Below are 25,218 nucleotides of genomic sequence, written 5' to 3' on the forward strand. Positions count from 1 at the left end.
GTAGTATATTTCATATGCAGTTAATGTTAATGAGTTAATATCATCAAAAAAAAAGTTTATATTAGGCCTATATATTACTAGTTTGATGTTCAGTGATGAAGTAGAAATGCTTTTGTTTGTGGAGAGTGAGTGTGAAGCCTAACAGGAGGCTTTTTAGAATTCAGTCAATGTTAATATAAATAATATTCAATAAGTTAAGAAATCTTACTTTAATCTTCAGAATTTAGTTAATGTATTAATGTTAATTTGAGTAATGTGTTTTCTGTTTATGAGACCAGTTACTGTGAAATAACTTGAAATGGAGAAAATAAAGTTTTTATTTGCATTTCTCTTTCAGAATTAATTATTATTAATTTAAAAGAAGGCATAAAAGGCAGAACTATCGGTATCAGTCGATATCACACTGAATAATCGGTTATCGGTATCAGCTGAGAAATTTTGTTCCAGTGCATCTCTAATTCTTATTAAATTTACTGAAGTTGTGATTTTCTCTTTTTCTTTTGTTGTTTGATTAACATTAATGACACAGACAGCAGCAGGTTTATTAGACTTCTGTCACTTTAAGACCTAATGCACAGATCCAATATACTGTATTGATACACCCAATTGTTTACATTCACTTAAGACATACCTGTGTTTGCATGAATACTCAACCAGACCTGCATTTTGACATTTTTTGTGTATTTATTTGACCGTCCAAGTGTAACATTTCGTTACTTGCACGATGAGACGGCTTTCAGGGAGACATTCACAAATGTTTTGTTATCTTAATTTTATGTTGTTATTTATTTTTTATCTTTCTTTTCATGTTACACATGGCATGCACTCAACTATACTCAGAAAAAGGACCCCAACTGTACCAAATTCACAGTTAAAAATAAAAACTGGTCCAAATCACAACCAAAGTGATTCTAAAAAATATTACTGATGTAGTTGAGTGCTTCTGATTTTCAATGAGTTTGTTAGTCAGTTTCTTAAATCCACTTTACAGTATATACATAACATATCCAGTTTACAGTAACATACATAGTGTAACTGCACATCAAAACATCCCATCTGCCCTTCTACCATTTCCATCTGTCCTTCTACCTTACTGTGGCTCCTGCTTGGTTGGAATGAAAACCTGCACCAACACCAGACCTTTGAGGATAACTTTGGCCACCCCTGTCCTAAATGTATTGTTGTGCCCACTTTTGGTATTTTTTTTCCAAATAATGAATGTAAATGACCTAGCATATGAATGTGACACTTCATAAAATGTAATTGGTTATACTATATCCAAAATTATAATTAGTTTTATTCATTCATACCCTGGAAGGCATCAGCATGGCCCGAGATCAGGAACTTGAGTTCGAAGGTGTATGACCTGATATTCTGCACAGTATCCCTCACAGCTGCCACTTTGTAGCTCTCCTCCATCTTACGAGTACAGCAGGATGGCCCAACATGCTTACACACCAACAGGTTCACATCTGCAAGAAAGAAAGATCATTTAGTGTCCAATTTCAATACACATAGCAGGTAACTTATGGGTAAAATTTTAAACTGATGTAGTTACAGGCTCTGCAAAGGATTATGTTTGGGATCCCTGCTTCCCTGTGTATCTTTTATTTCATATGAAGACATGGATCAGCTGTTGGAAGATTAGGTCTGAGGTGAAATCTGTAACACTTCATCCATGTAAGTTTCACAATTTAAATTAACAAAAAACAGAGTGTCACATGGATAAAGTACATCCCTACATTTAACCCACCTTCAAATCCATAAAATTAGAATCAGGTGTTCAAGATTGGGTTCCAGTGATTAGAACCTGCTTAGGGAGTGCAGGTGGAACCTGTCCTATTTATACCCCTCTCATATCTAGTATCTGGTGTTCCCTTTGTAATTGAAGTGTGTGGTGTCATCATGCCAATATCTAAAGAGTTCTGTAAGGCCTTCAGAAAAAGGTTGTGGATGCCTATGAGTCTATCAATGGATTTAAAAAGATCTCCAAATCATTTGTAAAGAAAATAATCGACAAATGGTGAAGATTTCAAATGACAATTTGTCCAGGGCTGGCCTTTTCAGCAAATTCAGCCTAAGTCTCCAAGAACCCCAAAAATTCATCACAGGATCTGCTAGTAAGTCTTGCAACTGTTAGTGTCAAAGTGCATGATTCTACAATCAGAAAGAGATTGCACAAATTTGACCTGCATGGGAGGAGTGCCAGAAAAAAGCCCTTGCACAACAAGCATATACGAAAAGGCCAGGCCTTTTGGAATAATGCGCTCTGGACAAACAAAATGTTTGACTTACAGACATGTTTGACCAAAGACAGCTTTGCAGGAGAAGCACCTCATACGAACTGTGAAGCACTGTGGTGGAAATGCTATGGTTTGGGGTTGCTTCGCTGCCTCAGGAACTGGACAGCTTGCATTAATTGATTCAAGTATGAATTCTGCATCATATCAAAGAGTGCTTGAAGATAAAGTTAGGCCAACTGTACAAAAGTTGAATTTGAACTGAAAGTGGACCTTTCAACAGGATGATGATCCCAAGAACACTAGAAAATATACCAAGGAATGGCTCAAAAAGAAGAAATGGAGGGTTATGGAATGGCCTAGTTAAAGCCTGGATTTTAATCCCATTGAAATGTTGTGGGGGGATTTGAAACAGGCAGTACATGCAAGAAAAACCTAAACATCTTGCAACTAAAAGAATATTGCATGGAAGAGTGGTCAAAAATTCCAGCAAGCTTGGTGGACAATTATGCAAAACACCTACAAGAAGTTATTTCTGGTAAATGGGGCAATACTAGCTTCTGAGGCCAAGGGTGTACTTACTTATTCCACAAAAGAATATCACATCTATTGATATTTCTGTTGAATAAATGATTGAAAAAAAAAAAAGCTAATTTTCCTTCAAGGTTTTGTTCAAGTATATAAACTTTATTAATAGGCACTGCTTCAAATATGATGTTTGAAAAAAAAAAAAAGTTTGCTTGTCCAAACATGTCAAAAAAGCCAACAATTTCCATGGGGTGTACTTATTTTTCACATGACTGTATATATTGACTACTCAGCTAAGACATCATGTCATTATGCAACAAAGTAGGCAAATGAAATAATATTCTAAAATGACAATAATGACATGGTCAGTTTTAGTGTCATTCAACTGTCCAGCTACAAAAAATCACCTGGATTAAGTGAAACACCTGGATTAAATAAATCAGGCAATGCAAAACAGAACAAAAGGCCTGAAAAATGCTTCCTCCGGAAAAGCCATGAAAAATGGCTGGGTCTTAATCATAACGACCTACAGTCCATGGGGATTTGGCTAAGAGACATCCCTTTGGAGCAGCCACATGACAAGACACTGAGACATGCCTTTGAAGAAGTAAGAGTAATGGTCAGTTAGACTCCATCCTGGAGTCACAAGGAACAAAGGTTGCATGCACAAATTAATACAGCTGAAGGGCAGGTGTTAGTCTTAGCCAAGGGCAAGTCTTACTAAGTCTTATAATCATAGAAATGAGTTTGATGAAAACATTGTGTTGCTCAGTATGATGACTTATCATTGGAGTACTAAGTTGATTTCATATTTAATTTTCACCACACATTCACATGTCCATTGTCAGCAGCAAATGGAGCATTTGAAAAGGTTTTCATTCACATATACTTTAAGGTGTGTGACTACACTTTTATTTTCTTTTATATTGCATTTTAAACAGTTTTCTCACTCACTTTCATTGCCTTTACTTGAACTTCTTTTACATATTGTTTCCTCCATTACTTAGTTTGTGACTGCAATGTTAACGAAGGAATCAGCATCAAACTCCATGTCCCATGCAGCAACATGGCCTACAAACATGGCCACCATGGACTACAACTACCAACGCACATTCATTGTCACATTCTAGGGCTGCTTCTAAATATACCTACTACCCTACTATACAGAAGGCAAAAAGCGGTACGCCAAAGGAGTAGTATGTCCAAATTCTCAGTATTCGTAAATCAGTATGCGAGAAGTACCTGGATGACCTATTGCTTCTGCTGAGGTTCTGCAGTAGGGAACCAGTGCTATTCCATAAGGCAACAGGACTGGCATGGAAGTGCTATCAGAATCTAAAATGACGGAAGGCAATGTGTTGGCTCTTTGAAGTTGTAGGTCACATGACAATGCCAACATGGCAGATGTAGTATGTCCAGATTGTATTCATACTACACGCATACAATGATCAGTACATACTATATCAACGGCCAAGCCGTTGGTACTGAATCAAATGCAGTAGGTACTGTCAGGTAAGTCTGTAGGATAAATTCATTTAATTCAAAGTATCACTGAGTGTACTTACTTACCTGATGATCCAAGGCCTGTTTCCCATACACAATTATCTGGATTGGGATCTGGTTTTTGTATTTCTGATTTTGCCCTGATTACCCTGTTTGTGGATTGCCTGACTTTTTGCTTGTTCTTGACCATGATATTGTCTGGAGTTTTGGATTTGTTTACTTGTCTTTTGCATAATAAAGCACTACTGCAGCCGTCGCCTGACAGTGGCAACATTCGTGTAACTAATTTTTTTTGAAAATCACCCACAACATGTTCATTAACTGCATACAATTGATCAAACTGCAAACACAAATTAGCACTCATTATTTGAGATCTTATTAGATCAGGGCCTTAATGTACATGCTTAGTCATAAATACCCTCTTAATATCCATTTTCATTTCCTGATTGGGGTGATGATCTAATGCTTGCCACTACTGGAACCCTTAACTTAGTGCTGTGAGACACACACACACACACACTTACAGCTACATAGCCAGGACACTCAGCACTGTCATTCAAATAAAGACAGCCCTGTCCATTTAATTGTAATGAGGATTGTTAAGCGCACACACATAGGCACACACTCAACATTCTGGCATACACAGCATACTGACATCACAGACAGAATTAACTGCTGAAATTGAGGCCCAGGATCGCATGCAGCACCTTGGCCCTCAACAGAGGGACAGAAGGGGATTGAGGGAAAGGGAAGGGGGTAGGAAACAGGGACAGAGCGCCTATGCAATGAAAGCTGACCCCAAGAAATGTCTCTCAAGCATTCACTCACTATCACTACTCAACCCTGACCCAAGCTTTGTGCCACCCATTCCAAATATGGCCTTGAAACACAATAGGGTTGGATAGCTTTCACCATTTCTCACTATCAGCATACCCTGGCAATGCATCAGTGTGGCTTAATTATCTAGGTTGCACCAGCTGCTGTGTTTCCCAAAGGAGTGAAGTCATAACCTCTGTCCCTTAAAAAAAAAAAAAAAATCTTATACTTAACATTCATACTTCCTATCACATGCTGTCTTTCATATGATCTTCTTGCTGTCATTTCAGCTGTCTATGAAGTATTCTCTTGTTTGCTCTAAACATTCAATAAGTATACCGCATATATTGCATTACCAAACCATCAGTCAGTAGTTAAAATCACTAGGATGTTTATCCATCCATCCATCCATCTTCTACTGCTTAATCCTTCTTCAGGGTTGCAGGGAACCTGGAACCTATCCCAGGAAGCATCGGGCACAAGGCGGGGTACACCCTGGACAGGGTGCCAGTCCATCGCAGGGCACAATCACATACACATTCACACACCCATTCATACACTACGGACACTTTGGACATGCCAATCAGCCTACCATGCATGTCTTTGGACTGGGGGAGGAAACCGGAGTACCTGGAGGAAACCCCTGCAGCACGGGGAGAACATGCAAACTCCACACACACGGCCCCGGCGGGAATCAAGCCCCGGACCCTGCAGGTGTGAGGCGAACATGCTAACCACTAAGGATTAGCAAGAAATTCTTTTCTGGAAGAAAGCATCTGTTCTGATTAATTACCAAATATGCAGTGCCCTCCACTAATATCAGCACCCTTGGTAAATATGAGCAAGGAAGGCTATGGGGAAAAAAAGGTTAATCTTTTGATCTTCACAGAAATATTCTGCTCTCAGGGATATCAAACAATTGCAAACAAAACATTGTAAACACAGGTTTATCCAAAATAAAGATATATTTGTTAAATATATGTTTGCCACAATTATTGGCACCATGAATTCATATGAGAAAAATATATATTTGAAGAATATTCCCATTGATATTTAAAAAAAACTTTTAGTACACCTGGGTGACTAGGAACAAGACCAAGCATGTGATGTGTAGCAAAAGGTTGTTGAGCTTCATAAAATGGGAAGTGTTTATAAGAATATAGCAAAAGCTTTGAAAATGCCCAGTTCCACCATCAGAGCAGTAATTAAAAAGTTCCAGTCAACTGGAAATGTTATGAATCAACCTGGAAGAGGAAGTGCGTCTATATTGTCTCAATGCACTGTGAAGAGGATGGTTCGAGTGGTCAAAAAATCTCCAAGGATCACAGCTGGAGAACTGTAGAAGTTAGTTGCGTCTTGGGGTCAGAAAGTCTCCAAAACTACAATCTAAAGTCATCTACATCACCACAAGTAGTTTGGAAGGGTTTCAAGAAAAGAGCCTCTACTCTCATCCAAAAACAAACTTAAACATCTTCAGTTTTCCAGACAGTACTGGATCTTCAAATGGGATCGGGTTCTATGGTCAGATGAAACCAAAGTAGAGCTTTTTGGTAATAAACACCAGAGGTTGTTTTGGTGCACACAGAGAGGTAGCTATATGGAACCTCATGCCTACGGTTAAATATGTTGGTGGCTGTTTAATGTTTTGGGGCTGTTTTTCTGCCAGAGGACCAGGACATTTTCTTAGGATACATGGCATCATGGACTATCAAATATCAACAGATATTAAATGAAAACCTGAGTGCCTTTGCTAGAAAGCTTGAAATGTGCCGTGGTTGGATCTTCCAGCAGGAAAATGATTCAAAACACACATCAAAATCAACACAAAATGATTTACTGACCACAAAATCAAGGTCCTGCAATTGCCATCCCAGTCCCCTGACTTGGGAAACCTGTGAGTTTTCCTTCAGCGTGATGTTTAATGTCCCTGACAACCTCTGTAGTACCATTTAGTCACTTGTTAGCAACCACCTTTTTCAAGACACATGCAAGCTTTTAAAAAATCCTGAGTGGGGTGTCACTGATGTATTTTATGTCATAGTAGAAAACGTCGGGGTTACGCATGTAACCCTGTTCCCTGAGAAGGGAATGAGACACCCCATTTAGCATAACAGTATGGGAACGCCTTGCATGCGTGACCGGTATCTGAAGCTTGTGTAAAATCATGCCTCTACTTATATAGCAATATATATGGCATTATATATATGGCAATTAAGCGCGTTACATGATATATATATATGGCACCTGTGAACCACACCGCCAGCCTCTATTATCTGAAGCGAAGACGCAATTCACAGGCCTGCCCCGGTATGACAGTGCAATGCAATGTCTCGTTTCCTTCTCAGGGAACAGGGTTACATGCATAACCCCGACATTCCCTTTCAAAGGGAACTTCGACGTTACATTTAGCATAACAGTATGGGAATGGGAATACCCACTCAGTCATACTGAGGGTACGGCCTGTTCAAAAATACCCAAGCCCGAGGGTCACTGCAAGACACTCGAGCCCGGGGTGGAATGAATATCCAGGCTGTAATAACGAATGAATGTGTGTGGCGTAGACCACCCTGCAGCCTCACACACATCCTGCAAGGATACCCCATTGGACAAAGCCTTCGAGAAGGCGACCGCCCTAGTGAAATGAGCTCTTATGCCCAGAGGCATGGCGAGACCGCGTGCCTCATAAGCCATAGAGATTGCTTCCACTATCCAATTCGAGATGCACTGCTTTGACACAGCATCACCTTTACTGTCGCCGCCAAAGCAGACTAGAAGCTGCTCCGACTTACACCACTGGCCGGAGCGGTGGACGTAAGTACAGAGAGGCCTTACTGGACACAGCAGGTGCATCCTCTCTTGTTCCGGTGTTAGGAACGGAGGAGGGAAGAAAGCCTGCATCACCACAGGGTGGGCAGCCGATGTAGGCACTTTAGGAATATAATCCGGCCTAGTATACAGGAAGGCCTTGGCTAATCCAGGGGCAAAGTCAAGGCAGGAAGGGGCAACAGAGAGAGCTTGTAGATCTCCCACTCGATTGAGAGATGTCAGGGCCAGCAGAAGAGCTACCTTTAGAGTCAGAAGCTTCTCAGAGGCTGACTCTGAGGGCTCAAATGGGGCCCCTGACAGACCTTCCAAGACCACAGAAAGGTCCCAGGAAGGTATGCGCGGCCTGCAGATGGGCCTCAGCTATCTTACACCATGCATGAACCTCGAAGTTAAAGGATGTTGCCCCACAGAGGCTCCATCAACAAGGGCATGACTGACCGAAACAGTGGCCATGTAAACCCTGACTGTAGAAGGAGCCCACCCCACTGAGAAACGCTCTTGTAAGAACTCCAGGACTGTAGCTCTTGCGCAGTTCACTGGGTCTAGCTGACGTTCCTCACACCATAAGACAAAAAGCTGCCACTTGAGTACATACAATTTCCTTGTGGACGGTGCTCTAGCACGATCCAGGGAACAGGTGGTTCAACACCGAGATGTTGTTCTCGCCCACATGAGGAGCTTGGGGCTCAGGTTGAACCTCAAGAAAAGTATGCTTTCTCCAGTGCAGAGGACAACTTTTCTAGGCGTTATATGGGATTCTACAATGATGAGGGCATTTCTTTCCCCAACATGCGTAGGATTGATCCTATCAACTTTGAGCAAGATAAAGCTAGGTCTGGGCATCTCCCCCAGTCTCTGCGAGAGACTGTTGGACCTTATGTCAGCAGCAGCCAACGTCATACCATTGGGACTACTGCACGAGACCGTTTCAGTGGTGGCTGAAAAGTCGGGGGTTTCATCCGAGAATGAAACCTCTGAGAGTAATCAGTGTCACGCGGCAATGCCTACGTGCTCTGAGTATTTGGAGGTGCCCGCAGTTTCTAGCCTCGGGTCACACTCTAGGGGCGTCTCCTTAATGCAAGACGGTAATGACCTACGTGTCCCTCACGGGCTGGGGTACAGTCTTGTCTTTAATTTATTTATTCATTTACATGTGATTCATATTCATGAGATTCATATTCAAGTGATACATTTTCATGTGATTAATTTACGTATGATTCACTTACATGTGATTCATTTTCATGAGATTCATTTTCATGTGATTCATATTCAAGTGATACATTTTCATGTGATTCATTTACATATGATTCATTTTCATGTGATTCATTTACATATGATTCATTTACATGTGATTCATTTACTAATTTGCTTCTCTTTAAATCCAGTTTTAGACTGTGATATTACAAAGGTCTTTCCAGATTATTACTTGCTACACTGTATGAGATAACCCCAGTAAAACTGCCTGAATTCTATGATATAATTTGTTCACCATGTTAGGTTTAAATCCTCTAAAAACAGATTTGCAATTAATTAACATTACATCCTTCAAAGCACTGGCATGTTCTGCTTACTCTCACAATCCTCCAAACACCCACACACCCAAAGTCTCCATAAACAAATGAGACAGCAGTGTATCCTACAGAAACCGAAAGTTGTCCACAATGTGAAAACAACTCTGAGAGTAAGCTGAACTAACCAACAAAATTACCAAGACTGAAAAACAGTCTGCACACAATAATAAATATAATGTTCTTACCTTTCAGAGACTTGTAACAAATAATATAACAGTGTAATAAACAGAAACTCTAACCCGGTCAGAGCATCAAAACAGAGAAGCACATTAATACAGAAGTAAATTTTAAGAGGAGTAAGTCCACAAAATCTAGGCGAAGTAATGCAACAACAATATCTTCAATAAGAATCCGAATTCTGTAGAGCTGGAAGGCCGAGTGCAAAAAATAAAAATAAAAGAAGAGCGAAAAAGACTCCGCTGTGTAGGTGATGCAGTTCACCCCGATATCAAGAGTTTAACATAGTCTCCTGCTTCCTCCGCTGAAATAAAGTCCTTCTGAACACTGTTATATGTAAAGCAAAGCTGACCCGGGTGAAGTATTCCATGGGTGCAGTCTTAAATGGCTGTCCAGCTCACAGTCTTTGGAGCGGCCCTCATCTGGAGTGGCATATAAATCGCCTAGAGATGCAGGCCGTATTCCTAGCACTGAAATTCTTTCTTCCTCAGTTGAGAGGTCACCATGTGCTAGTTGTGTCAGACAACACAGCGGTCGTCTCATATATAACCCACCAGGGAGGGTTACGTTCACGCCCGCTGTTCAGGCAGGCGCAATTAATCCTTCTCTGGGCAGAGGGAAAGTTCTTGTCAGTGAGTGTACATTCCGGGCAGCTGGACTGTAGGGGCAGACATCCTGTCAAGGCAGGGGCTGAGTCCCGGGGGTTGGAGGCTTCATCCACAAGTGGTGGAGTCCATATGGCGGAGGTTCGGACAAGCGGAAGTGGATGTTTTCGCCTCTGAGGAGACAACACACTGCCCTCTGTGATTCAACCTCACTCCTCCCGCACCATTGGGGTTGGACACCGTAGTGCACACGTGGCCGAGGTCATGTCTACATGCTTTTCCCCCGATCGCTCTGCTCCCACAAGTTCCACAGAGAGTTCTCCAAGACCATCTACGTCCGCTGCTAGTAGCACCTTATTGGCCAACTTAAATATGGTTCTCGGAGATAATTTCCCTGCTCGACGGTACTCCATGGGAGATTCCCATCCGCAGGGATCTACTGTCTCAAGCCGGAGGGCTGATTTATCACCCGTGGCCAGAACTATGGAAACTGTGGGTAAGGCCCCTGACGGGCACCAGCTCATAGATTCTGGTCTCACAACTGAGGTTGTAGAGACCATGTTAAACGCTAGAGCACCAACCACAAGGAAATTGTATGCGCTCAAGTGGCGGTTTTTTGTCTTGTGGTGTGAGGAACGTCAGCTAGATCCAGTGAACTGCGCAAGAGCTACAGTCCTGGAGTTCTTTCAAGAATGTTTCTCAGCAGGGTTGGCTCCTTCTACAATCAGGGTTACGTGGTCGCTGTTTCGGCCAGCCATGCCCCGGTTGGTGGAGCCTCTGTGGGGAAACATTCTCTAACTCCGAGGTTCATGCGTGATTTAAGACAGCTGAGGCCCATCTGCAGGCCGCACATACCTTCCTGGGACCTTGCTGTGGTCTTGGAAGGTCTGTCAGGGGCCCCATTTGAGCCCTTAGAGTCAGCCTCTGAGAAGCTTCTGACTCTAAAGGTAGCTCTTCTGCTGGCCCTGATATCTCTCAAGCGAGTGGGAGGTCTACATGCTCTCTCTGTTGCCCCTTCCTGCCTTGACTTTGCCCCTGGATTAGCAAGGCCTTCCTGTATAGTAGGCCGGATTATATTCCTAAAGTGCCTACACCGGCTGCTCACCCTGTGGTGATGCAGACTTTCTGCCCTCCTCCGTTCCTCACACCGGAACAAGAGAGGATGCACCTGCTGTGTCCAGTAAGGGCTCTCTGTACTTACGTCCACTGCTCTGGCCAGTGGCGTAAGTCGGAGCAGCTGCTGGCCTGCTTTGGTGGCAACAGTAAAGGTGATGCTGTGTCAAAGCAGTGCATCTCGAATTGGATAGTGGAAGCAATCTCTATGGCTTACGAGGCGCACGGTCTCACCACACCTCTGGGCATAAGAGCTCATTCCACTAGGGCGGTCGCCTCCTCGAAGGCTTTGTCCAATGGGGTATCCTTGCGGGATGTGTGTGCTGCTGCAGGATGGTCTATGCTACACACATTCTTTCATTATTACAGCCTGGATATTCATTCCATCCCATGCTCGAGTGTGTTGCAGTGACCCTTGGGCTTGGGTATTTTTGAACAGGCTGTACCCTCGGTATGACGGAGTGGGTATACCCATACTGTTATGCTAAATGCAACGTTGAAATTCCCTTTGAAAGGGAACGTCGGGGTTACGCATGTAACCCTGTTCCCTGATAAGGGAACGAGACGTTGCATAGCTCTGTCATACCAGGGCAGGCCTGTGAATTGCGTCTTCACTTCAGATAATAGAGGCTGGCGATGTGGTTCACAGGTGCCATACATATATATCATGCGACGCGCTTAATTGCCACGTCACCTGATCATGGCAGGCTTATAAGTAGAGGCATGATTTTACATAACCTTCAGATACCGGTCACGTGCGCAAGGCACTTCCCATACTGTTATACTAAATTCAACGTCTCATTCCCTTCTCAGGGAACAGGGTTACATGTGTAACCCGACGTTTTCTGCAGTGTGAGGGAGATTTATTTTCACTGGGGAAAAAAAGCTCATCCAGCCTTAATAATCACTTCAAGCAGCTCTTTATTTGCTTGAGAGCTACTCTCTGTTTTTGGCACATGCTTCTAGCTCCAAAATCCGGTGGAGATCCGGACCCAGAGGACAAAGCAAGAGATCCTCCGGCTCCTCTTCCGGATCCATAAGAGATCCCCAGGACCTGAGCCGGCTGGCAGCCTCGGCAGTGGCCGGCACAGATCCACAAGGCTCTCAAACTCAACTCCCTTTGGCTGAGAAGAGAGCGAGCCACGAGCAGAGCTGCCTAATTGTAAGGTGTTCACAATGCACACAGTCAGACCTCTCAAGGGCTGCCTTGGTGTGCTCCATCCCTAGACACTCCACACAGAAAGTGTGTAACCCCCCCCAAGATGAAAGGGGAGTAAGGTGTAACACACTTCCTGAATTCTCTCACTCATACTTTTCTGTCTTTTTTTTTTTAAGGGACCAATAAGTAAAGACATTTTTCTTTCTTTTTTTTTTAAAAAAAAGATAGAGAGGAAATGAAGAGTCTTTTTGAGATCATTACACAAATGACCGACATACATCTTGCTGAAGATAATTATCCTGATGGCGCAGTTCACAGGTGCCATTTTTATATCACGCTATGCGCTTAATTGCCACGTCACCTGATCACAGCAGGCCTATAAAGGCATGATATTACACAAGCTTCAGATACCGGTCATGCACAAGGGCACTTCCCACAGTGTAGAGTTCCCTTTGAAAGGGAACAACTTGTTATGTCAAGATCATGAGAAAATAAAGTCATGATCACAAGAACACAACAAATTTTTTTTTAAAAATCATCATGCATCACTCATTGATCTCATCATTCTCATCATTCTCAGTGAGCAAATCAACATAACCCATGTTACTCGAGGGTCAAAGTTGAAAAAATATATTCGAGGCACTGAAGTCCAGAAAGAGAAGATTTAGATTTATCTAACATTTTAGATCCAAACTAAATTCATTGCCTTCTTGTATATAAGGTTATGTAATGCAAATGTAATTTAAAAATTTCAGTGTTGACTTCAAGGGTAGTGGCAGACTTAAAAACCTTCACAATTATTTAGTTGTTGTTTTTTTTTTACAGTGTCTATAGCTTTAATAGTTAATATTGGAAGTAGCCAATTGATACTAACCCTTTTTTTAATAGTCTTTAGCAGAGGAAACCCCCATACTTTGAACTGTTGGCATAAGTCATCAAATCAAAATGTTTACCTATTATTTTTGTGAGCACCCTTACTTAAAGAAAACATCTCTCCAAAAGAACCAGGCAATAAAACTGCATTTTCTGCAATTGCCCGCAGTATTTATCTTAGTTCAAACTGGCACTAATACTAACAGTGTGCCAACCACAGAGTGTGCAAGTGTGCAAACTGGCTCAGGAACAGGAAATAGGGGGGAGCTGGAGGTTTGGGGTGTATTTGGATAGAAGGTTGAGCACAGTGGATTAAAAAATCAGAGTAAAAACACCTTAACTACTAGATTCAGGTTTACAAATCTAGAAATTATTCTAGATAGGGCTTTGAAATTGTAGTCTCAAGGTAAAACATAGCCCACCAATAAAAGTAGACATATGCCTCAAGGTCCAGTCTGAACTACAGTCAGGACAGCGTAGGCACAGGGATCTTTTCATACACACATAAGCACACCACACACAGTCTCGCCAGTATGACCCTAAATGGTCTCTACTACTCAAACAAACGTCCTTCCCTTACCTCTACCTGGTCACTTAAACATACCAGACATTCCTTTATAACCACTAAAAAGCCATACACATTTATCTGCCGAAAATAAACAAACTTTAACAAATTTGATATAATCACGGATTCCTTACATCTTATATGTATATGTGTGTGTGTGTGTGTGTGTGTGTGTGTGTGTATATATATATATATATATATATATATATATATATATATATATATATATATATATATATTAAAAAAAAGCAAGCATCTAGGTTTGATCTCTGCCCAATGTAAGTATATCCATAAGGGTAAAAGAAAACCGCAAGCTGACCCTAGGTTGGTGCTGTTACTAGCCCTAGGTTGAGGTAGCCCTGGTTTAAATAATAGCTTAAATGTCAGCTTCAGCATAAGGCTCAGCTCAGGGTTAATGCTGAGGTAAACAGTGAGGTAATACCTGGTGCAGCACCATGTAGAACACTGGGTTAAACTGATTTCAGCACTCAGTTAAAGGCATGCAGTGGTAGAGTAAGTAGTAGCTGACTGAGCAAACTGGAGTGGAGAAGGAGAATATGTTTAAAGGCTGTCTGAAGGAAAGTAAATAGAAGCTGAGACTTTCTTCCAGTGCCAGAGATCAACCGTATGAATGTGGGGGTTGTTCTAATGCTCCCATCAAAGAGGTAAACCCACTTTCATGCCTTGACCAAAGGCTATTTGATGTTATAAATAAGCAAAGTTCGCAAGGTAAAGGTACAGTAAGGGTAACAAAAATGATCTTTTTTTCCATTAAAAAATATATGTCAATATCAGTGGAGGGAGTCAGTTCCTGCACCTTACAAAATAGGAACTTCATATGCAAGCTGACAAAAATAAGAATCTGACAATGATATCAAAGGCTATATCAAAGTTTACCCAAAAGAGTTTGTTTAATCAGTCTTTCTAGTGTTCAGAAATTAAGAGAAAACATTAATTTACTCATGTGTCCCATAAAGAACTGGGTTAATTTAGTCCTTGGCACCTGCAAGTCAAGTTTTTCTTAGGCCACATGGCAGAAAGTGGAACTTAGCCCTCTATTTAGGATTAAGATTCAAAATAATCAAAGTTAATTTGCGTATGGAATGACCAGGCAATTAGATTTGCAAAGAAAAATTACATTGCATGCAAAGTAGAGAGAGGAAATTTATTTTTGCATTCACCAAATTTTCTCTGTAGCCACAATGTTCAAAGCCACAAAAATTCAGATTCAAAGAGTGACAAAAGTGTAATGTCAGCTAAAGGTAGTGAAACAGGTTGAAAAATTGTTCAAAATGCAGTCTGAATAAAGAAATTTGTAGAACCTAGACATGAGTGTGTTACAAAACCTAGACATTAGCATTTTTATGCTATAAAAGTGTATGTGAGTTAAATACTTTTCAAAGTGTCAGCAAGCTTGTGGTGAATAAGCAGTATGAAAATTTACTGTGGTAATGTGAAGAAACTTTTACAAAAGCATGATTTCAATAAATCTGTATATTGTTCATTCATAGGCAAAACACCCAGAATAGAACACAGCATCTAACAAACGATATTGGTGTACCTCAGTATTGTTAGGTGTCTGTGCTTTGCCTTAAATGACTTAAGTACTTATCATTTAAATGTCACCCCTTCCCTCAATAATTATTTACTCTTCTTGTAAATGTTGAATAAGAATATGTAATTTACATGTATATAATATGACTCCACTGATTTGGTGGCATTTTGTTAGCAAAACTTTAGTGAAACTACTTATGTAGTTACATGTGATGTCATATTTCGTAAAAGACATTGTGTAAGTAAAGTGACTATTTATTTGTTTTATTTTTTGCCATATTGATGACCTTCATCACAATGCCAATCAAAATCTGGGTACGAATTGTTAAATATTTTTGGCTCCAAAAAGAAGCATTATAGATATCAAAAATATTGATTGCAATTTAATATTACTCTCATGTTTTCAGCAACATTTTCCCAGCAGTACAACATTAAAAGTCTCAATATACTCAACTCTCTACAGAACCACATGATAGGGATGATGAATTGTATGCAGCGGTTTCTGTAGCTTTTTGGAGGTTTTTGTGCAATGTTGTAAAAAAGAAAAAAAAAAGAAAGAAAGAAAAAAAAGATTTCTAATGGTGTCGAATTTAATAAAGAGTAATTCACAGCAGCGTTGATTTTATTAGAAGGGGGTTTAGATTTATTTGGTAGAGAAGGAATACCAAACTACCACAGCCAAAGCAGTGTAACTAAAGCTACCGAGTTAGGAGTTTTCTAAGTTAGGAACGTGAATGATGTTTCTATAGGAGAATTTGGAGTGAATCAGACTGAAACCCAGAGTAACAACAGTGTTTTCAATGAAAATGATCTCTCTCCTCATTCAATAATGGATGGATGGCATGAGCTTTGTAACATCAGCACATAATCTTAATATAGTTCACTTGGCTGCATTAATACAGATCATAACTTTTAGTAAATCAGTGGATAAGCAACTTTGTGGCATTGATTACTTAAAGCTCTTATGCTATGCCTGGCTCAATGCCACTATCATTAATTAAAAGCCCTTGCTGGCAGGATTCTATATGTTAGGCCAGTGATGAAATAATAAAAAAGAGAGATTGTCTTATAAGTTCACCACATTCTTGGTACACTTGAAACGTCAGGTACCTCTTCCATGTTTGATCAGGTTTAAGTACAAGTCTTCTTTTGCAAATGAACATCTGCTATGCTTTAAATACTTTGTTCCTACAAAACTCTATTGACTGTCATAGCAACATAATGAACATGCTGTGTCTCATTTTTTTCCTTAGCAAATCACCATATATTGTATCTTGTATGCTTTTGTAATTTTTAATGCATTATATTTTTTATTAAATATTACTTTATGCTTATAATTGCTCTACATACAAAGGAAAAGGGCCAAAATCAAAATAAAATATTGTGTATATATAATTGATATATCTAAATAGTTTAATTAAATTGGTCTCATACTGTGAAAGTGCTGCTCTAACTATAAGATCTTTTCCAACTCACTTCAAAATAACATGAATAAAACTAACACTTTGTGAATCCCCTATACATCGCTGAATAAAATGCTATTTGGGACAGGGCTTGTCCGTGCCAGTGGTTAGAAACACTTTGGCATGCCTGTCATTCCAGACTCCTGGCACAGACTTCTTGCTTTCTATGTCTACAGTCTTGCAGGCGGATTAAGCTTTGTGTCATTGCCCTGTGCCTGTCAGCTGTCACAGAGTCTGAGTCCACAGGGGTAATATAAGCAAACAGTGCTAATATAAGAAAGAACAGGAGTTGGCCAGTTACTGTCCATTATGGTTGCATTGTGATGCATTATGGCTATTATTCATTCATCAATCTTCACTAACTGCTTCCAGCTACATGAACAGTGTGCACTAGATGACACTAGGTGCCAGTCCATCTCAGGGCACCATGCACACAAATGTTCGCACATGTATTCATACCCAGAAGCATTTCAGCATAGCCAATCCATCTACATGCATGTTTGTGGGATGAGGAAACTGGATTATCCAAATGAAGCCCACATGGAGGCATGGGGAGAACATTTAAAACTCCTCACAGACATAAGTAAAATAAATTTAGTGCAAATGTTTACTTCTAGGCATCCTAGAGCATGAAATTTAAATGTAAAAATCAAGGGGGCTCCAGTAACTTCTAATTTATCATGAAGTCAAAAAGATGACTCATGACTGATGCACTGAATATATGCAAGTTATATACAATGGATATAAAAAGTCTGCATACCCGTGTTAAAACTGCAGGTTTTTGTTATGAAAAAAAAATTAAAACACTTTTGATTTTTTTTTCCACATTTAATGTAATATAACAACCAACAAAACCAAATAAAAACATTTTATGGGGCATGTGTGTGTACTCAGAATTTAACAATCACATTCAAACTCAGGGACAAAAAATAATCATAATACACCTGTCATAAATGAAGTGATATCAATTAACCCCAAATAAAGATCAGCTGTTTCTGAAGGATTTTCTTGACATGTTTTTGGTTTCATCCTACTACTGAAGTCAGCAATGAGATTGTTGAAGCTTACAACAATCTCACTGTTGAAAGGTATTGATAAGGAGAGGGGTACAAATACATTAGATGTACTATGGAATACCATGAAGGCCAACATCAACAAGAGAAAATGGCAAACCAAAGTAACATTACCAAGAACATGATGTTCCCCCCAAAACTGATGAAAGGACAAAAAACTTTTCAGGGAGGCTACCAAGAGGCCAAAAATACCAACATTACCAACATTCATGGATCTGCAGGAATAGCAGGCTGGTACTGGCACTGGTCACTCCATGTATGTGACATGTATTCTTCACATGTCTGTGCTATGGGTTAGGGTGGCTAGAGCAGAAGGCCTTTCTCTCTCACACACACAAACAAACAATCCAATCTTGCCTAGATTTTGCTAACACATATATACAATCACACCAAACCATGTGGAAAAATATGTTATGGTCTGATGAGAACAAGGAAGAACTTTGGGCATAATTCACAATTCTACTTATCACCCAAAGAACATCATACCCATGATGAAGCATGGTGTTGGCAGAATCATGCTAAGGGACTGCTTCTCTTCAGCTGGGATTGGAGCTCAAGTAAAGATGGAGGGAATCATGTATATATCCAATGCCAGTCTATTTTGGCAAAAAGACTGTAGGCCTCTGTTAGATAGCTGAAGATGGAGAAAATGTTCACCTTCAAGCATGATAACAACCAAAAGCACGAATAGAAGTCAACATAGAAATGGCTTCAAAAGAAGAATGTCAACATTTTGGAATGGCCCAGTCTGAGCCCAGATCTAAATCCTATTAAGAACCTGTGGAATTGAAGAGAGTTGTGCATAGGAGAGTGCCTGTATGAGCCACCACCGGAGAGCCCCCTCTACTTTGATAGATCTGGAAATGTTTTACAAGGAAATGTGAAATAAAATTGTCAAATCGAGATGTGGTAAATTGGTAGACTCTTACCTAAAAAGACTGAGTGATGTATTTGGATTTAAAACCAAAGTGTGCATGGCCTGAACTGGTAGTTACATTTGTTTTTACCTGCCCATTACCTTTTCTAGTGAGTTTATATGGATCTAGTTCCAAAATTGCATCTGTTTTTTTCCTCTGAGAGTTTCATTGTGTTCATTTCAGTGTAATTCCAGGAAAGTTTTAAAGGTATTTCAGTGAACCTGACAAATCCTTTGTAAGCCCTTGCACCATCAGCCCTTTACAGGAAAACAAATCCTCTGGCACTTTTCTTTGTGCACAATGATGCATAGGCATTATGAAGGAAATACCCTTTCAAAATCTGAATTTGACCAATTTAAACATCAATTTTGACATACCACCATTTTAAACTACTCATATGTGATTATAATGCCATTTGATGCAGTATTTGATTTTAATTAGGGGTGGGGAATTCACAGCAAAATCATACTCAAATAAAAGCTATGTTACTTCCCAACAGAAATTACTGTGAGTAGTGGAAAAGTGCATGTCCTAATACTACTTAATTAAGATTAAAATATTACATATGTGAGTGGCAAAAGAATGTGAAACTTTGCTTTCAGTATATTGTGTGACCCCCATGTTCAACAATAACTACAACTAAATGTTTCCAGAAACTGTTGATCTGTCCTGCACATCAGCTTGTAGCAATTTTAGCCCATTCCTCAATACAGAACAGCTTTAACTCTGGGATGTTGGTGGGTTTCTTCACATGAACTACTTGCTTTTCCATCAGATTAAGGTCAGTACTTTGACTTGGCCATTGCAAAGCCTTAACTTTATTCTTCTTTAACAATTCTTTGGTAGAACGACTTGTGTGCTTAGGGTCTTTGTCTTCCTGCATGACCCACTTCCTCTTGAGAGTCAGATCATGGACAGATGTCCTGGCAATCATTCTTCAGAATGTCTTCAGAATTCATTCTTCCATCACTGATAGCAAGTCGTCCTGACCCAGATGCAATAAAACAGGCCCAAACCATGATACTACCACCACCATCTTTCACAGATGGAATAAGGTTCTTATGCTGGAATTCAGTGTTTTCCTTTCTCCAAACATATTGTTTCTGATTTACACAAAAATGTGCATTTTGGTCTCATCCATTGACAAAACATTTTTCCAGAAGACTTCTGGCTTGTAATGATTGTTAGAAAATTGCAGACAGCAATGTTCTTTCTGGAGAGCAGTGGTTTTCTCCTTACAACCCTGCCATGCACACCATTGTTGTTCAGTGTTCTCCTGATGGTAGGCTCATGAACATTAATATTAGTCAATGTGAGAGAGGCCTTTAGTTGCTTCAAAGTTACCTTGGGTTCCTTTGTGACCTCGTGGACTATTATACGTCTTGCTCTGGGAGTGATCTTTGTTGGTCAGCCACTCCTGATAAGGGTAAGAATGGTCTTGAATTTCTACCTTTTGTACACAATCTATCTGATTGTGGATTGGTGGAGTTCAAACTCTTTAGAGATGGCTTTGTAACCTTTTCCAGCCTGATGAGCATCAACAACTTTTTTCAGAGGTCCTCAGAAATCTCCTTTGTTCGTGCCATGAAACATCTCCACAAACATGTGTTGTGAAGTTACTTAAAATAGGGTGCTCACTCACACCTGATTGCCATCCCATTGATTGAAAACACCTGACTCTAATTTCACATTCAAATTAACTGCTAATCCTAGAGTTCACATAGTTTTGCCACTCAAACATATGTAAAATATAATTATAAATAAATGACTATGTGTAATATTTTTTTCTCACTTGTTTTATTGGGTTTCTTCTGATGATAATGTTTTAGGTCATATATATATATATATATATATATATATATATATATATATATATATATATAGAGAGAGAGAGAGAGAGAGAGAGAGAGAGAGAGAGAGAGAGTTTAGTACCTTTATTTCTGAGAGAGTATGAGGGTATTTTAAATTGGCCTACCTGATAAAAGATTGTGAGTACAAGGTAAATATGCCCAACATCTCCTTTCAGTGTATATGTAGGCCTACTGTATATACATACTTACAAAGAAAACATTCTTCAGTCTTTAAGACAGTTAAGAGTTCTTAGCGTCTTAAAAAAAATCAGTTGTAAACTCTCTCTACATATGAAAACACACTCTGTTCTCTCAAAGCACAGGTTCCCAACCTTGGTCCTGGAATATGCCTGCTCTTTATATTTAGTGTTTCCCCTGGTTCCACACCCAAATCAACTAATAATCTAATTAACCTCCCTTCCTGAGTTGAAGTGAGTGTGTTGGACAAACAAAAACACTAAAATGTGCAGAATCATATGGGCTAATTCATTTCACATTACATATGACTAAACTACACAAGGGTGTAAATAAATCAGGTTGTGTACATTTTAAAACAAAACAATGATCTGTATTTTGTATATAGGTCCACATATGCATTTATATGACCCACTTCGTCTACAGTAGTAAAATGGGGGGTTGTGTATGATTATATTAATTGAATGATTGACAAATAAAAGAAAACGCCTTTATGGCACAGGTTCCCAACCCTGGTCCTATCCTGCACATTATAATGTTTTCTCAATGATATGAATGCTGATTGATTAGTCGATCAATAAAAGCTGTTCATTAGCTCATTAATCGGGTCATGTGTTGGGAGCAAGAAAAAAACGTGCAGGACAAGGGGATATTTAGGGTTCTCGCATATTTTAAACGTTTTTAACGTTTAATATATAGTTTTAGTATATAAAAACAAAAATTTAAAAAGAAAAGGAAACTTGTCTTAGGGCGGAAATAAAATGCAAGTGAATTTTGAGTGGTGAAATTCGGGTATATATATGCTACTCTGTTCGGTAAAGTCGTGCGGGCTGAAAGAACACGAGAATCACTCACCTGTGGTAGGTGCTTCCGGTACCCACTTGAGCGGGCCGATCTGGCGCAGCTGGAAGGCTGTTTTCACCTCGCTGCAGGTGTGCGCTCGGGCGGCGGACGCCACTGCCAGGTTCCCGAGCAGCAGCGCAGCGATCCAGCACACGTTCACTCGCGGGAACAGCCCTCGGGACATGGCAGCATCTCTTGTGGAGAGGTCTGCGCGAATCGCTCGGAGACGGCGCGAAATCCAAAATCGCAGCCAAAGGCAAAGACGAAAACCATAAACGTCAGGCGATCAACCTCTTCGCTGATTTGTTTATCACATTATTCACTGTTTTTATGCCACTGGGACAGAAGAGAGCAGCAGATTGGTGTGGGTCACTTCTTAGTTGTCAGAGTCTGCAGAACGGAGTATTCTCTCTCTCTCTCTCTCTCTCTCTCTCTCTCTCTCTCTCTCTCTCTCTCTCTCTCTCGGTGCGTTCATGTCTTGTCTTTTCTATTTTCCTTTTTTAGCAGAAGGATATAAAGTGAACCCATACGCATGGTCTACATGCGTTATATAAAAGAAAAATCAAAGTTTTCTCAAGTGTCAAACCTTAAAAGCTCAGCCTAGCCGGAAAAAATGTATTGACTGTTATCTGTAAACTCATATTTGAATGTCTAAGCAATTTTTTAGTTATTAGTTTTAGTTATTAGTTACTGTGTCCAAAAGAAATATAAAACCCGATGTAACAGTTGCATTGAACACTATCATCACTGAGAGCAAGGCTACGCTTTGATAAAAACTGGTATTTTGTCCCCCTCTTCTGGCAAAACCTAGAAAGTAGACACGCTCTGTTGGAAGGCAGGGGTTCTCTAACTTTTCACAGTCAGGGACCACTGTAAAATAAATTTCACTGACTCCCTCCAAACATAATCTAAAAATTCAGATATAAGACTCATTATGGAATGTGTGCAATAATATTTTGGTTATTTATTGCAGCTGTAGAGGTTTGTGGATACCAAAACCAATCAGTCCCTCCAGGATTTTGCAATCACAGAAATTAACGCAAAATCAAGGAAACTGCAATATTCGGAGGAGCTTGCAAATTTTCTAAATTGCCGCAGATTTTCCACAGATTTCGGTCAAGACTCGTCACGCGAAGTCATCACAATGCACAATGTGACATCATCACAATGGGCATTCATCCGAAGGTCTCTTCAATTCACATGCGTCGAACATGAGTGCAGCTAAAAATCTCATTTACCAACAAATATCATTGCAAAAGACCACGCAAAACATTTTTTGCAATTGCAATTTCACTAATTCAAGTAGTTTCCCACAAAAAAAAAACTCTGCAAACTGCATCACAAATTTTGGAGAAAAAAAGCCACAGAAAAATCAAGCATTTGTAGCTGCAACAATCACAAAAACTCTTCTGTAAATATCTGTAAAAATAAATAAATAAATAAATAAATAAATAAAAATAAATGGATGGATCGATAGAATAGCGGTGTGTTAGCCCCACCGTGTATCAGGTTGCATCATGGAGACGGGAGATTTTTTTTTTTTTTTTTTCTCGGCAGAGAGCTTCTCTGCAAGGGGACCAGCTGGTCAAAAAGAAAAAAAAAGAAAAAAAAAAGAAAAAAAAAAGATTAGAAAGGATTTATCTAAAAGTTGGATTTCGGAAATAAGAGATTTAGAAACAGAAGTGTGGACTGAACGTTATCGAGTCATATGATAGTGGGTGGATCCTAACACGGATGCAACAGAGGGGAAAAAAGGAAAAACTTCTTAAAACTGATTTGATTTTTTTTTTGCTCTTCAGGAAATTTTGTGATTGAAATAAAGTTCCCTTTCAAAGGGACCGCGACGTTGCATTTAGTATAACAGTATGCGAACGCCATGCGCGCCTGCTCGGTATCGGAAGCTTGTGTAAAGCCATGCCTCTACTTATAGGCCTGCCATGATCAGGTGACGTGGCAATTAAGTGCGTTGCATGATATATATATGGCACCTGTGAACGATGCCGCCAGCCTTATTATCTTCAGCGAGACCGCATGGCTGTTGTTTGTGTGACAAAAACGCATCATTTCCTCTCGATATTTTCTTGAAATCTCTAAACTTTTCTATCCCTTTTTTTTTTTTTAGAGTAAAAGAAAAGAAAAGAAAAGAGAGGGAAGTAATGAGCGAGAAAGAATTCAGGAAGTGTGTTACGGCTTGCTCCAGTTTCATCACGGGGAAAAGTGCACACTTTCTGGGTGAAGTGTTTAGGGGTGTAATATGCGATGGCAGCCTCGGCTCGCGACTCGCACTCTTCCCGGAAGCCGAAGCGAGGTGGGTTTCAGAGCCTCGCGGATCTGGGCCGGCCGCTGCCGAGGCAGCTAGCCATCTCAGGTTTGGGTGATCTATTATGGATCTGGAAGAGGAGCCGGAGACGAGCACTGCTCTTATCTCTTGCTCTGTCTTCTGGGTTCGGCTCTCCGCTGGATTTTGGAGCTCACGTTGCGACTCCTCCTTCCACTATGGAAAGCCAAAAGGGGAAGGGAAAAAAAACAAACACAAAAATAATAGTAATAGGAGCCAGAAGGATGTGCTAAAAACTGAGAGCAGCATATAAAGAGCTGCTTGAAGTGATTACTAAGGCTGGATGAGCCTTTTTCTCCCCAGTGAAAGTAAATCCCTCACGCTGCAAAAACTCCCGTCTTCCAGAAGTGCATGCAAAATATCAGGCTTCTGGGGGAGAACCACACATAAGCCATATTTATAACCCCATGATGTTGGATTATTCAGTCATTGTGGGGAATGAACGGCATGGCTATTTAGCTATGCTGAAGGTGGAGGAGGTGCTTGCGAGCTACCTCTCTCCATCGATGGCAGGTAATTAGGGGGGCCGGCTTTGCATCCAGACCACCGTATAAGGCCGCCGAGGCATGGGTGGGCAAGCCTATGCAGTAGTAGTCTTGCTTGTGGGTCACTGCAGACATTGACACTGTTGCAGGGCTACCAAGCAGACCTGCTGAGTGAGCTCGACATATGGCAGCATTCAAAAAAGCCAGTTCCTTCCCTGTTGTCTCGAGCTCACTCAGAGAAGCTTCTGACTCTAAAAGTAGCTCTTCTGCTGGCCCTGACATCTCTCAATCGAGTAGGAGATCTACAAGCTCTCTCTGTTGCCCCTTCCTGCCTTGACTTTGCCCCTGGATTAGCCAAGGCCTTCCTGTATACTAGGCCGGATTATATTCCTAAAGTGCCTACATTGGCTGTCCACCCTGTGGTATTGCAGGCTTTCTGCCCTCCTCCATTCCTCACACCGGAACAAGAGAGAATGCAACTGCTGTGTCCAGTAAGGGCTCTCTGTACTTATGTCCACCGCTCC

At 40.4% G+C, this 25,218-nt stretch overlaps 1 protein-coding gene across 9 annotated transcripts in view; it reads right to left on the reverse strand.

The window, feature by feature from the left end:
* Window positions 1-22,295, reverse strand: part of gpc5c (glypican 5c) — a 143,225-nt gene extending 120,930 nt beyond the window's left edge. For 3 of the 9 annotated variants that reach the window (XM_053673546.1, XM_053673545.1, XM_053673547.1), the window contains exons 1-2: window positions 21,884-22,295; window positions 1,311-1,472 (exon numbers count right to left, since the gene is read on the reverse strand). In XM_053673546.1, the coding sequence (XP_053529521.1) occupies window positions 1,311-1,472; window positions 21,884-22,055 (334 nt within the window). In that variant the 5' untranslated portion in view covers window positions 22,056-22,295. The remainder of the gene's footprint in view (window positions 1-1,310; window positions 1,473-21,883) is intronic. The other 6 variants (XM_053673543.1, XM_053673541.1, XM_053673542.1 and 3 more) reach the window with 3 other exon arrangements.
* Window positions 22,296-25,218: the final 2,923 nt, after the last annotated feature.

Source organism: Ictalurus punctatus, chromosome 20 (genome assembly GCF_001660625.3).
Source record: "Ictalurus punctatus breed USDA103 chromosome 20, Coco_2.0, whole genome shotgun sequence".
Taxonomy (NCBI): domain Eukaryota; kingdom Metazoa; phylum Chordata; class Actinopteri; order Siluriformes; family Ictaluridae; genus Ictalurus; species Ictalurus punctatus.